Source organism: Euprymna scolopes, chromosome 46, assembly GCF_053919585.1.
Source record: "Euprymna scolopes isolate OS-2025 chromosome 46, ASM5391958v1, whole genome shotgun sequence".
Classification (NCBI taxonomy): Eukaryota; Metazoa; Mollusca; class Cephalopoda; order Sepiida; family Sepiolidae; genus Euprymna; species Euprymna scolopes.
Window position 1 is genome coordinate 132690310 of NC_136527.1, and position 13946 is coordinate 132704255.

At 34.9% G+C, this 13946-nt stretch overlaps 1 protein-coding gene across 1 annotated transcript in view; it reads left to right on the forward strand.

Moving 5' to 3' along the window:
• Positions 1 to 13946, forward strand: part of LOC145271169 (protein SFI1 homolog) — a 324462-nt gene that overhangs the window by 12958 nt on the left and 297558 nt on the right. The window contains exons 6-7 of the mRNA XM_080126698.1: positions 204 to 321; positions 4579 to 4681. Of these exons, the coding sequence (XP_079982824.1) occupies positions 204 to 321; positions 4579 to 4681 (221 nt within the window). The remainder of the gene's footprint in view (positions 1 to 203; positions 322 to 4578; positions 4682 to 13946) is intronic.

Here is a 13946-nt window from a genome sequence, read left to right on the forward strand (position 1 = left end):
GTAGAAAAGGGTCTCGTTGAGGGTGAAGGAATGAATGTTTTTGGCCAAGTTTTCGATATTTGTCGTCGAAAGGTTCGAACTTGAAAATGATATCTATCTGGCGAAAATCCGTTGCCTATGTCAAAAGAAGTTGTGAGACATACACACACACACACACACACACACACCTTTTCTATAGATAGATTTTTATTTTTTATTTTTAGATAATTGGAATGAACTTCGACGTCGATTCATCTTCTGGCGCTTATATACTGAGAGTCGATGTAAGAAATCTCAACTTCTTGACGATGCGTTGCATTTCGACAGACAAAGATGTTTCAGGTGAAGTCGTTTTCTTTTTTATATTTATAGCTTTGCATAGAGTCTGAAAAGTAAAAGAAAAAATTAATTAGGTGCCATCAGCTAGAATCGAAACCGAAACTGTAGTATTTAAAGGCGATGACGTTACCACCGCGCCCACGTGACATGCACCTCCAAACACCTGGGTAACGCAGGGCACCGGGCTAGTTAGGTCCTGAACTGTCATCTAAGCTTCAGCCTCTATCCCATCGACAAAATGTAGCATCCCTCTGCCTGTTCTACAAGTACTTTAACGGTGAATGCTCCGACGAACTGCAAGCACTCATACCCCCTCGATGTAAATATCCTTAACAAACCCGACAGGCAGCTAAATCCCATCCCTTCACAGTAGAGATCCCTAGATGTAAGAGAGCTTTCTACTCCAGTAGTTTCTTCCCCAGAACCGCTAGACTTTGGAATTCCCTTCCGGGTCCCTGCTTCCCCAACTGTACTGACGTGCAGAAGTTCAAGTGTAATGTGAAATGATATCTTGCTGCCCAACTCCCCACACAATACCCCTGTAGCTTATGTCCCTGATAGTAGCCCCCTACATCAAAGTGGAAGTGTAACTTGTAGCGGGTGAAAATGTAATTAAAAAAAAAATATATCTCTCTTCCTTTTCATCTTCTCCAATCTCCGAATGGTAATAAAACAGGAGAATTCTGTGCTCTTCAATAACTATACACAATATCAATATATATATATATATAAGTAAATTCTTGGTACAGCAAAATGGAAGGAGAAATTTCAGAGGAAACATAAGTTAAATCAAAAAGATCAAAGAAACAAAAAAAAAAACGGGCAGGTGGAATTGTTAAAATTTCCTTAAGGCCTTATCGTTTGACCCTCTAAGAGGAAACGTCAGAATGATAAATTAAAAGCTAAGAATCGAATGAGGAAAGAGGGAAATTGGTTTCAGTTGGAAAACCAGTGAGAGAAAAAAAAATATATATATATATATATATATATATATAATTCTCACTGTTCAGGTGGTTTTAAATCAGTAAATATTTCCAACTGATGTTTCAAAATCTTTTGTCTACACAGGCTAGGTCGAGAGTTATTAATGACTAACGCCTCAATGATATTGAGATGATAATTCGACCTAGCACTGTATAAAACAGAAAACCACCCATCGGAATATTGATCGGCACACCTATTTATACTCAACAGGTGATTGCCAATGGCGGACTCATGAGCTTGGGAGTGCCCGGATGTTCTCGAAACCTGGTGTAGTCGAATATCCCGAGGGATATGTTGGGATATTCTCATTTCTAATCTTTGGGATGTTTTGCCAACGTAGTCAGCTCCACACTGACAAACGAATTTATAAACAACAGAGTTCTTTTGAATGGTTGGCAAAACATCTTTACGAAAAGAAGAGAAAAAGGTTCGAGTTGTGTAAACTACTCTAAGCATAGTAGCTGGAAAACAACGTTGAGTAGCAGGAGAAATCCTTTCAACAATATGAAGGCCAACAGGACCTAACCATGGTAATTTTAAATAAATAGGACAACGTGATGGACCAATACGTTTAACACTATTAAATGTAGCAATTTTACGTCCAATAGTAGTTTTTATTATATATATATATAATAAATTAAATTTTTTTTTTCATTTAGTGTCTTTTAATAACTCCTTCTGATATTTTCTTAAGGAATAACCTGTACATTTCAGTTGACCTCTTTTTTTGCCCTATATTTTTGGCGCCTTTTAACGTCATCTTGTCTGGGTCATTTTGACATTGGCTTTTCTATTTTGTATTTTATTCATTCACCATACAATCTTGTTTTCTTCTTCTTCACTTATTTTTTTCTCTCTTCCTTGTCTCTACAGCCAAGTTAAAGCGCCGACACCCCCTCCCCATCTTTATGACTAGCTTTTCTTCCTAAAAATCGAACCTTTTGCTCGGTATCACAACAAATTGTTTTTTCGCTGTAAAATAAAAACGGCTTGATGAAATTAAGTGAATTTTTTTTTTTCGGAAAATTCTTTCCATAATGGATACGTACAATTTTTTTTAATGAAAACTAACATATATATTTTTTCTTCTCAGCTTAAAGTTGAGTAGTCATAAATCCAAAATGAGTGGTCAGAAATCCAAATTAAATGCTCTCAATTTTTTTACAAAATTTTGCATGTTGCTGATTTTCTAACCCCATCCCATAAAAAATATTAATATTTTTCCAATTTTCTTGCAGGTTTTGTAAGCTTTTCAGTTTTTATTCGTCATCTGTGAGTCTTAAATTATGAAATGTTGCAACTGTATATCATTCATTAAATAATTCATTTGAGAAAATAGTATTCATTAGAATTTTAATAATCGCGTTCACCCAGTCAATAGTGCTTGTACAGATAAGATGGCTGAAAGATTTTTACTTGTAACACGGACAATGGCCACTTTTCTTGTCCTCTCTCAGAAATAATCAAATATATGCCAATAAAACATTAATTTATGCTAATATTGGCCGCCTGCTTTGAAAATATTTACTTTTCTTAGCATTTCAGTTAATATAAATTCAATTTTTTTTTTTTTTAATGAAAACTAACAAGGGAAGATAAATAAGTCTTTCAGTTAATATAAATTCAATTTTTTTGTTTTTTAATGAAAACTAACAAGGGAAGATAAATCAGTCTTTCAGTTAATATAAATTCAATTTTTTTGTTTTTTAATGAAAACTAACAAGGGGAGATAAATCAGTCTTTCAGTTAATATAAATTCAATTTTTTTGTTTTTTAATGAAAACTAACAAGGGAAGATAAATCAGTCTTTCAGTTAATATAAATTCAATTTTTTTTCTTTAATGAAAACTAACAAGGAAAGATAAATCAGTCTTTCAGTTAATATAAATTCAATTTTTTTTTTTTTTTTTAATGAAAACTAACAAGGGGAGATAAATCAGTCTTTCAGTTAATATAAATTCAATTTTTTTGTTTTTTAATGAAAACTAACAAGGAAAGATAAATCAGTCTTTCAGTTAATATAAATTCAATTTTTTTTTTAATGAAAACTAACAAGGGAAGATAAATCAGTCTTTCAGTTAATATAAATTCAATTTTTTTTTTTTAATGAAAACTAACAAGGGAAGATAAATCAGTCTTTCAGTTAATATAGATTCAATTTTTTTTTTTTTTTTAATGAAAACTAACAAGGGGAGATAAATCAGTCTTTCAGTTTATATAAATTCAATTTTTTTTTTTTTTAATGAAAACTAACAAGGAAAGATAAATCAGTCTTTCAGTTAATATAAATTCAATTTTTTTTTGAATGAAAACTAACAAGGGAAGATAAATCGGTCTTTCAGTTAATATAAATTCAATTTTTTTTTTTTAATGAAAACTAACAAGGGAAGATAAATCAGTCTTTCAGTTAATATAAATTCAATTTTTTTTTTTTTTAATGAAAACTAACAAGGAAAGATAAATCAGTCTTTCAGTTAATATAAATTCAATTTTTTTAATGAAAACTAACAAGGTGAGATAAATCAGTCTTTCAGTTAATATAAATTCAATTTTTTTGTTTTTGAATGAAAACTAACAAGGGAAGATGAATCAGTCTTTCAGTTAATATAAATTCAATTTTTTTTTTTTTTTTTAATGAAAACTAACAAGGGAAGATAAATCAGTCTTTCAGTTAATATAAATTCAAATTTGTTTTTTTAATTAAAACTTACAAGGAAAGATAAATCAGTCTTTCAGTTAATATAAATTCAATTTTTTTTTTTTTAATGAAAACTAACAAGGGAAGATAAATCAGTCTTTCAGTTAATATAAATTCAATTTTTTTTTTTTTAATGAAAGCTAACAAGGAAAGATAAATCAGTCTTTCAGTTAATATAAATTCAATTTTTTTTTTTTTAATGAAAACTAACAAGGAAAGATAAATCAGTCTTTCAGTTAATATAAATTCAATTTTTTTTTTTTTTTTAATGAAAACTAACAAGGGAAGATAAAGCAGTCTTTCAGTTAATATAAATTCAATTTTTTTTTTTTTTTTTTTAATGAAAACTAACAAGGGAAGATAAGTCAGTCTTTCAGTTAATATAAATTCAATTTTTTTGTTTTTGAATGAAAACTAACAAGGAAAGATAAATCAGTCTTTCAGTTAATATAAATTCAATTTTTTAATGAAAACTAACAAGGGGAGATAAATCAGTCTTTCAGTTAATATAATTTAAATTTTTTTTTTTTTTTTTTTTAATAAAAAAAAATCAATATTCTGCTGTATTTTTTTTCTAGAAATGTTTGGAAAATTTGGCACCAGCAAATGTCAAAAGCAAATTCTGAAAAAGCTTTAATCGTGAAGACAGAATTATGGAAAAGGCGGCGCCTCCAAAGAATGGTAAATATTTAAAAAAGTGGAAACTAACAAAAAATATTTTTTTAAAAAATGGAAATCCTTAATCCGCAAAGTTTCAGAGAAATACTCTCCTTCTCATCAGGGGGCAGGAATTAGCAAAATGCAGGATCGGATTTTGCATATAAAAGTATTTAATGAAACTACAAGTAAGTCACAGATCTTACTTGGTTAAAAAAAAGGGTGAGGTAAGGGGAATAGAAGGCAAAAGGAAGTAAAAGTAAAAGAGAGTATTTCTTCGAAACTCCGCGGATTAAGGATTATCCACTTATCTTGTGCTTCCTTTTTATAAATTTAATGTTTTTAACTCTTTTTCAAGATGTCTTTTAACATATTTTATTAATCATTTGTTCATATTATAAGCTCTATTTCCTTTTCGGTTTTATTGAGCTTTTACATCTGGTTGAGATTACTTTACTTGTAAATATTAACTCTTTAATATTTATAATATATTTTAAGTTTACCATTTTGATTACCTTGGTAAACTTATTGTAATTTTTATTTATATTTTTTATATATATATATATATACCTTCAAACACCCAGGCAACGCCAGGCACCCAAGCTAGTATATATATATACCTTCAAACACCCAGGCAACGCCAGGCACCCAAGCTAGTATATATATATATATACTAGCATTTCAGCCCGGCGTTGCCCGGGTGTTTGGAGGTGTATACTGAGCAAAAAAAAAAAAAAGAGTAAATTTTTTTTTTTAATTTGACCCCTATTATGACCCCTTAAAATTTATAGTTTCGGGCTCAAATCACTTTATTAAGTTAGATCCAGGTTCAAGGAACCTATATCTAAAATTTCAAGTGTCTAGACCCAAAATTGTCGGAGGAGTTTGATAGAGTTCTTAAAGGTCAAATCGTTGAAATTTGACCCCTTAACAGCCAAATTTCTGGCTGACACCAGTCACATCGATTTTCCCAAATCTCAGTACCCGGTATTTCAAATTTCGAGTCTATAGACTAAAAATTGACAGAGTTATTGCGTAGGGAAATGTACACAGACAGACAGACAGACACATTCACTTTTATAGATATATAGATATATATATATATATTTGGGTGTTTGGAGGTTAGGTTGTGTGCTGAGCAAAAAAAAAAGTTGTAGTAGGCAGGCAGGCAGGCTTGAACCCACGACACGAAGGAAAAAGAGGTGGAAAAAAAAATGTCTTACTGGTGTTCCTACCATGGTTGTGACATCACAGGTGATCTAAATAACACCTTTTATGCGACGTCGAGGGTTGAAAATGTCAGCAAAAAAACTGACCCTCCCTGTAACAAAGTGTCCTGCTGAAGATGAAGGAATTAATTCTTTTTGGCCAATTTTTCAAGATTTGTCTTCCAAAGGGTCGAGCTTCAAAATGATACCGATCTTGTGAAAATCCATTACCTCTGTCAAAAGTTTAAGGCAGACATACAAACATACATGCATACATTTAAACAGACAGGTGAGATTTATATTATAGACTAGTGGGGGGTACTCAGTGTTGCCCGGTGTTTGGAGGTATGTGTGTAAAAATAAAATTTTTTAAAAAGTTGTAAAAGAAAAAAAAAATTTTAGTAGGAAAGTAAGATTGAACCCCGAAGCCTTGACGAGGGGAGAGGAATTGATAAGCGTATTAAGTTAACGTTTATAAAGTGAAATTGACGGGTGCGAGGAAGTTAAGTCGCATGATGTTTGACCTTTAAACAGACAGGTGAGATTTATATTATAGACTAGTGGGGGGTACTCAGTGTTGCCCGGTGTTTGGAGGTGTGTGTGTTAAAAAAAAATGTTGGCAGGTGCGAGGAAGTCAAGTCAAAGAGGTTTGATGGACAGGTGGCCACCGAATGAGGTCATCGCGGGAGCGTTACGATGACGTGGCAGTTTTTTATTTACTACTAGGGAGCTTTTTGGGGTTTACTTTGTTTCAAAGGTGAAGGGGGTGGGGGGACCAGCTCCCCATTTAAAGGCGATTGTCCAAATTGAATAGCAATTGTCTGATATAAGGAGAAACTCCGCATTGATCAAAGCTGATTGCTTTTGGACCTTCCCTGTGATCGCGACCGCAATGATGCCAGCTCCGAATTAGTTTCACTTTTATTATACGAAAAAGCTGAATTCACACGCGGCGATCCAAGATGGTAGAATATTTAGCTTTTCAAAGTCGGGCAAATTAAATAGACAGGCGACCCCCCGTTGTTAACTCGTAGATTTTATCATTTAGACGTGATATAAAAAGTTTTAAGAATGAGCGGCGGCCTTGAGAACCCGCCGGAAAAAAGCCTTTTGCAGACATACACAAAAAGCGAACATACATATATACATACATACACACACATTTTCGCTTTTATATATATATAGACTAACGGGGGGTACCCGGCAATGCCCGGGTGTTTTAAGTAAATCAAAACTCGGGGGGGGGGGGTTAAAATAAAAAAAAGGTTTCGCTATGAGGATCGAACCCGAATCCTTGAGGCAAAGTTGGAAATTATAGTGTGAAAAAAACAAAGTGCGACATTAACCATTGGGCCACGGCGACATACAACGGAGACATGTTTGAATTTATTTATTTAACTATTAAAAACACATGTCCGCAATAAATGCTTCCATTTGACTTAATTTTTTCCCCTAACACATGTTGGGGAGGGGGAAACCAGCTCCCAATTGTCCAGATTGAATAGCAATTGTCTGATATACAACATTGATCAAAGCTGATTGCTTCTAGACGTTTCCCGGCGCGATGCCGAGAAAATTGTTAAGTTTGAATTCGTTTCGCTTTCTATACAAAAAAGCCGAATCAACACGCGAGAAGCCAAAATAGCAATGATTTTGTAAAAATCGGCATAAATAAATCTATACGCTACACGCGTTCGCGAATCCTAGATATTATTATCTACGGCCTATATAAACAGTTCTAAGCAATAGTAACCCCCCCTCTTTGGGAGCGTGTGCAAGAAAAGTCTTTGCGAGACATACACGAAATGATCACACACATTTTGCCTTTTATATATATATATATATATATATATATACTGGGGGGGGGTACCCGGCAATGCCCGGGTGTCCTGAGGTAAATCAACACTCCGGGGAGGGGGGGGGTTAAATAATAATACAAAAATGTTTTGGTAGGTGAGTATGAGAATCGAACCCGTACCCTTGAGTTGGAAATTAATGTGTGAAAAAAAAAACGTGCTATGTTACCATTAGGCCACCACGACATACAGCGTAGACGTGTTTGAATTTATTTACGTAACTATAAAAACAGGCGTGCGTGATAAAAGTTAACTTTGCTGCTTCCATTTAGCCTAATTAAGAAGGTCAAATAGAAGTCAAGCAGCGTCAGCGTCTGAGTTTGTTTATCGAAATTTTACTGTCTGATATACAAGATTGATCAAAGCTTTCCCCTCCCCAACCTCTGTTGGGGAGGGGAAAGCAGCTCCCAATTGTCCAGATTGAATAGCAACTGTCTGATATACAAGATTGATCAAAGCTGATTGCTTCTGGACGTTTTTCCCAGCGCAATGCCGCGAACACGTCTGTTTGCATTTAGTTTCACTTTATTTATACTAAAAAGCCCAATCAACATGCGAGAAGCCAAAATAGCAATAATTTTGTAAAAATCGACGTAAACAAATCTATACGCTACGCGGTTTCTTAATTCCTAGATATTACAATATAGGACCTATATACACAGTTGTAAGCGATAGTAACGAACCCGGGAGCGTGTGCGAGAAAAGCCTTTTGAAGACATACACGAAATGATCACACACATTTTGCATTCTTTTTCTTCTTTTTTTGTTTTTTTGCTCAACGCAGGCTAGTCTTTACTATTACGTAAAAGGAACTTTGTAAGAGTTTGTTCCATATGGACTCCAAAACGGCTGGGCCGATTTTTTTTTATTTTAGAAATTTCACACAGATGTGCCTGGTAAATTTTATATTGGAATGTCTTTTTTTCTTTTTTTTTTTTTTTTTACTCGCGTCCATCCCTAACAAGACAGACATATCACCACTTGTATGTAAGGGCTACTATTTGGGACCATGCCTAGGCAAGATTAACAAGATGTTGATTTACATTACATTTAAACTTCTGCATATCAGTACAGCTAGGGAAGCAGGCTGTGGGAAGGGAAGTCTACAGTTCAAAGACAGAAATTATTAGAATAGTAACCTTTCTGGTATTTTTGAGCGTCACAGCTGGTGAATTTCAAAAATGCAATCTGGACGCGAGGACACTTTAGAAGAACGATATGCGATAAAATTCTGTTTTAAACTTAGAAAAAAATGCCACCCACACATATGGAATGATTTACATTGCTTTTGGATCAAGCATCAGTTTTTGAGTGGCATAAGAGATTCAAGGAAAGCAGGGAGTCTGTAAGAGGTGTGGGAGGAGTAAGGAAGTCAGAACACCAGAGTTGATTGGCCAAATAAATAATTTCATGGATAAGGACCGTCGTGTGTCTATAGAGACAATAAGTGCACAGTTTGATGTCAGTGTGGGAACTGTGCACAAAATTATTCGTGAGGAGCTGAAGATGCGGATGATTTGCGCGAATGCACCAGTCCACAACTCCATCCTATTTGACCAAGATGGACATCAAGTCTAAAATAGTGCTAACAAATTAGTCCCTCCAAATGTTAAGAACGGCTTTCTAAATAACTTCATCTTCAGTCCGTCAACTTCATAAGTAACCTCCTGTTTATTAAGTTGTTAGGTGAAAGTCTAAAATACTGCCTGGTGCTACCAGATCAGGCTGTCTATTGGCTTCCTGAGACGAAATGCACCTACATTGATTTGTTTTTGTTTTCTATTCTCTTTTGTAAAACCTAATTATGTTCTACGAAAAACAAAAACAACAACCCTCCTTCCCTTCTTCCCTCCTCCCCTCCTTTCTTTTTCCTTCCCTACTTCCCGGTTGACTCTGTCGGTGGGGCATTAGAATATGCCGACTGCCCCCCTGCAGAGGGTATAAGCCCCTCAATGGGGCCACCTGTTGACCGTGGGTGGCATCCCGTAAGGCTTACGAACGGAATCCTGGTGGTTGAGTAGATCATGTCCAGGATATTTTAAGGACATGAGATGCAACACACCTCTTTGGCCCTTACTTAAGCTAAGACGGGCGGTTGGATAGGCCCGATCCAATCAATCAGTTGGTCACGCCTAGCCCTAAATCAGACGGACATAACAAGAAAATATGCTTGCACTTCCCACACTATACAATAAACTGATTTAGTAAGCGGTGGCTGGAGGGCCAATCAACTTGCTGAATAATGGACTAAACACGACTGAAAAACTGAAATTCTTACTGAAAACGAGGCCTTCAGAAAGAAATTGAAGAACCACAGGTGCTTGAATCCACCAGCAAGAAGAGTATACTTTTCCTGTATCCCTGTTGGGTTGGGGCGAATGGGTATCCCCCCCAATCACTTCCCATATAGGACTCCGAGGTGGGTGGGGAGCATGAAAAATGAAACAAACCAAATATACTAATGGAATCCAGAAAGCCTCAAAAAAGAAACCACACCGAAGTATCTGATGCCAGTAGTTCTGACACTGAAACAGAGCTTCATCAAAAAAAACAGAATGTTCCCCGCTTCATAGTTATAGAAGCAACTGAAAGGGAACCAATAACCAAAATATCCCCATTCAAAATTGAAAAGATTCTATCTAGCATCAAACCTAAAATGGTTAAAAAACAAAATAATGGTACATTATTTCTCGAAGTAGAAAACCAAAAATATGCTGCTGAAATTTCCAAATGGAAACGTTTTAACAATCAAAATGTTAAAATTTACCCTCACAAATCTCTGAACATTAGCAAAGGCGTAATCAGGAGTACTGAATTATCACTGTGCCCCTTGGAAGAAATTCAGACTAACCTACAAAAACAAAACGTCACTGACGTTAAAAGAGTCCAAATTAATAAACTTGGCGAAATAATAAAAACAAATACTTACATTTTAACATTCAATACTCACCCAATTCCAAACAAAATTAAAATAGGGTATGAAATGGTAAACGTTGAACACTACATACCAAACCCACTCAGGTGTTACAACTGCCAGAGATACGGACACCATCGAGACCGGTGTACCCGCCCTCCAATATGTATAAGGTGCGGAGATAATGAACCTCATACAGATTGTAAAAAAGAGCCAAAATGCATCAATTGTCAAAAAGGCCATAGCGCCAATTCAAAAGAATGCGACAAATGGAAGAGTGAAAAAGAAATCAACAAAATAAAATATACCAAAAATATTACCTTCCAAGAAGCTCGCAAACTATCAGAAAATGCAAAATATTCTGAAATAACAAAAAAAAACATACAGCAAACTACCGAACCAAATAAACAAACAAAAATAAATTCACTCAACATTAAATCCGAGGACATTATTAAATTACTTAATGAAATGAAGGAACTTATGGAAGAATTTAAAAAAATTATAAAACAATTCAACAATGAAAAAAAAGTTCCTATAACTGAACAAACCTCTCAAGCTAAAACTAAATCAAATAAACCCATAAAACCCCAAAATACAACACCCATAGAAACATCTCCACTTACAGAGGGGAAAAAACAGACACCAAAATATGCCCATGAAGAGAAAAGAAATAAACCTCCACTCAAAAAAGAAACTAAAACAAAACTAGACAGATCACGCTCAAGTTCCAGACCAAGAATCCCTACACAAAACAGATTTGAAGAAATGGACATAGAAGACCGAAGATCTGATACCAATGACTAACAAAAAACAAAAAATAATCCAGTGGAACTGTCGCGGTTTAAAAACAAACATGAATGAACTGCTTCTGCTACTAGCGCAGGAGCGCCCTGCAGTGGTGTGTCTTCAAGAAACTTTTCTGAAACCAGGAGACAAAATTAATATTAAGCAATATGAAATTTTTAATTTCACTCATAACTTTGGGGGCAGGGCCTCCAGGGGAGTAACAATTCTAATCAGAAACGATATACCCAATAGCAAAATAAACATAACAACCAATATCCAAGCAATTGCTATTAATGCCACACTACATAAACCAATGACAGTATGTTCACTATATATACCTCCAAACGATGACATAGATAAAAACGAGATTAAAAAATTGATTGATCAATTACCCAAACCTTTCGCCCTATTAGGAGATTTCAATAGTCATAACATACTATGGGGATGTAAAGACACCAATAAAAAGGGCAAAACGTTGGAAGAATTTATCAATGAAAACGATATATGCTTCCTCGACGATGGAACACCTACACACATCAACCCAACTGGTGGAAACCATTCAGCCATTGACCTTAGCTTGTGTGATCCATCACTATATATGGACTTAACCTGGAAAGTATATGATGACACTTGCTGCAGTGACCATTTTCCATTAGTGATAGAAATTCCAGAATTCAACAGCGAAAAACTTCCCAGATGGAAGCTAAATAAGGCCAACTGGCAATTATACAAAGAAAAATGTCGACATAAGTTGAATGATTCAGAGACAAACAACACTGTAGAATTTTTTACAGAAATACTAGTAGAAATTGCAAATGAATGCATCCCTAAAACTTCAGCATCTAATCGGTATAACAGACCCTGGTTTGACAATAAATGTCGGGAATCCATCAAATTGCGAAAAATTGCACTGAAGAAATTTCAGAAACAACCCACAACTTCAAATTTGATAGAATACAAATTAAATAGAGCTAAAGCTCGTAGGGTAATAAAAGCAGCTAAAAAAGAGAGTTGGGAAAAGTATGTCAATAAACTAAATTTCTCTACAGAACCGAGAGTAGTATGGGAGATGATTAGAAAAATTTCAGGTAAACATCAATGAACACCAATTAAACACCTGCTTAAAAACAACACCAGAGTAACCGATGAAAAGAATATAGCAGACCTACTAGCCGAAACTTTTTCTCAAAACTCATCTAACCAAAACCATAACTTTAAATTTATAACAATTAAACAAAATATCGAACAATACAAACTAAACTTTAAATCAAAAAACCTAGAAGATTATAATAAACTACTTACATTAACTGAATTAGAAGATTCTATTAAAAGATCCCACAACACAGCCGTAGGACCTGATGAAATCCATTACGAATTCCTGCGACAACTCCCTTTGGAATCATTGAAGTTGCTACTAAAAATTTACAACAAATTATGGACAGAAGGTGAATTTCCTGACTCGTGGAGGCAAACCACAATAATAGCAATACCAAAACCAGGAAAAGACCATTCGAATCCACAAAACTACAGACCAATCTCACTGACTAGCTGCTTGTGCAAAATAATGGAGAGAATGATAAATGATAGATTGGTTTGGTACCTAGAAACCAACAACCTTATCTCCAACCTACAATGTGGATTCCGTAATAAGAGAAGCACAACAGGTCACTTGGTTAGATTGGAAACAGCCATAAGGGAAGCATTTATTAGAAATGAGCACCTATCAGCAGTATTTTTTGATCTGGAGAAGGCCTACGACACTACGTGGAAATATGGAATTATGAGAGACTTGCACGAATTTGAACTAAAAGGCAGACTCCCACAATTTATAAAAGGATTTTTATCTGACCGAAAGTTTAGAGTCCGCATTGGAACTACTTACTCAGACACCACAAATCAAGAGGAAGGAGTACCTCAAGGTAGCATTTTATCTGTGACACTGTTCAATGTTAAAATGAACAGCATAGTGAAATGTTTGGACCCTGGTGTTGAGGGATCTTTATATGTAGATGACCTACTGGTGTTCTGCAGATCAAAGTATATATGCACCATCGAACGCAAACTCCAACACTGCTTAAATAAATTAGACAAATGGGCAATGGAAAATGGATATAAATTTTCCCAATCAAAAACCAAATGCGTTCATTTCTGCCACAAGAGAAAACTTCATAATGATCCTATATTGAAGCTTGGAAGAACAATAATCTCCACCGTAGAAGAACACAAATTCCTGGGCCTTATATTTGACAAAAAACTGTCATTCATCCCCCACCTGAAGAATCTAAGAAATAGTTGCAACAAAAGACTGCAACTACTACGGGTAATAGCCCATACAGAATGGGGAGCCGATCAAGAAACACTAATGAAATTATATAGGACTTTGATAAGATCAAAACTCGACTATGGTAGTTTTATATACCAATCAGCCAGAAAGTCCTACCTAAAGATTTTAGATCCAATCTGCCATGGAGGACTGAGGTTAGCTCTCGGTGCTTTTAGAACATCCCCAGTTGAAAGCCTCCATG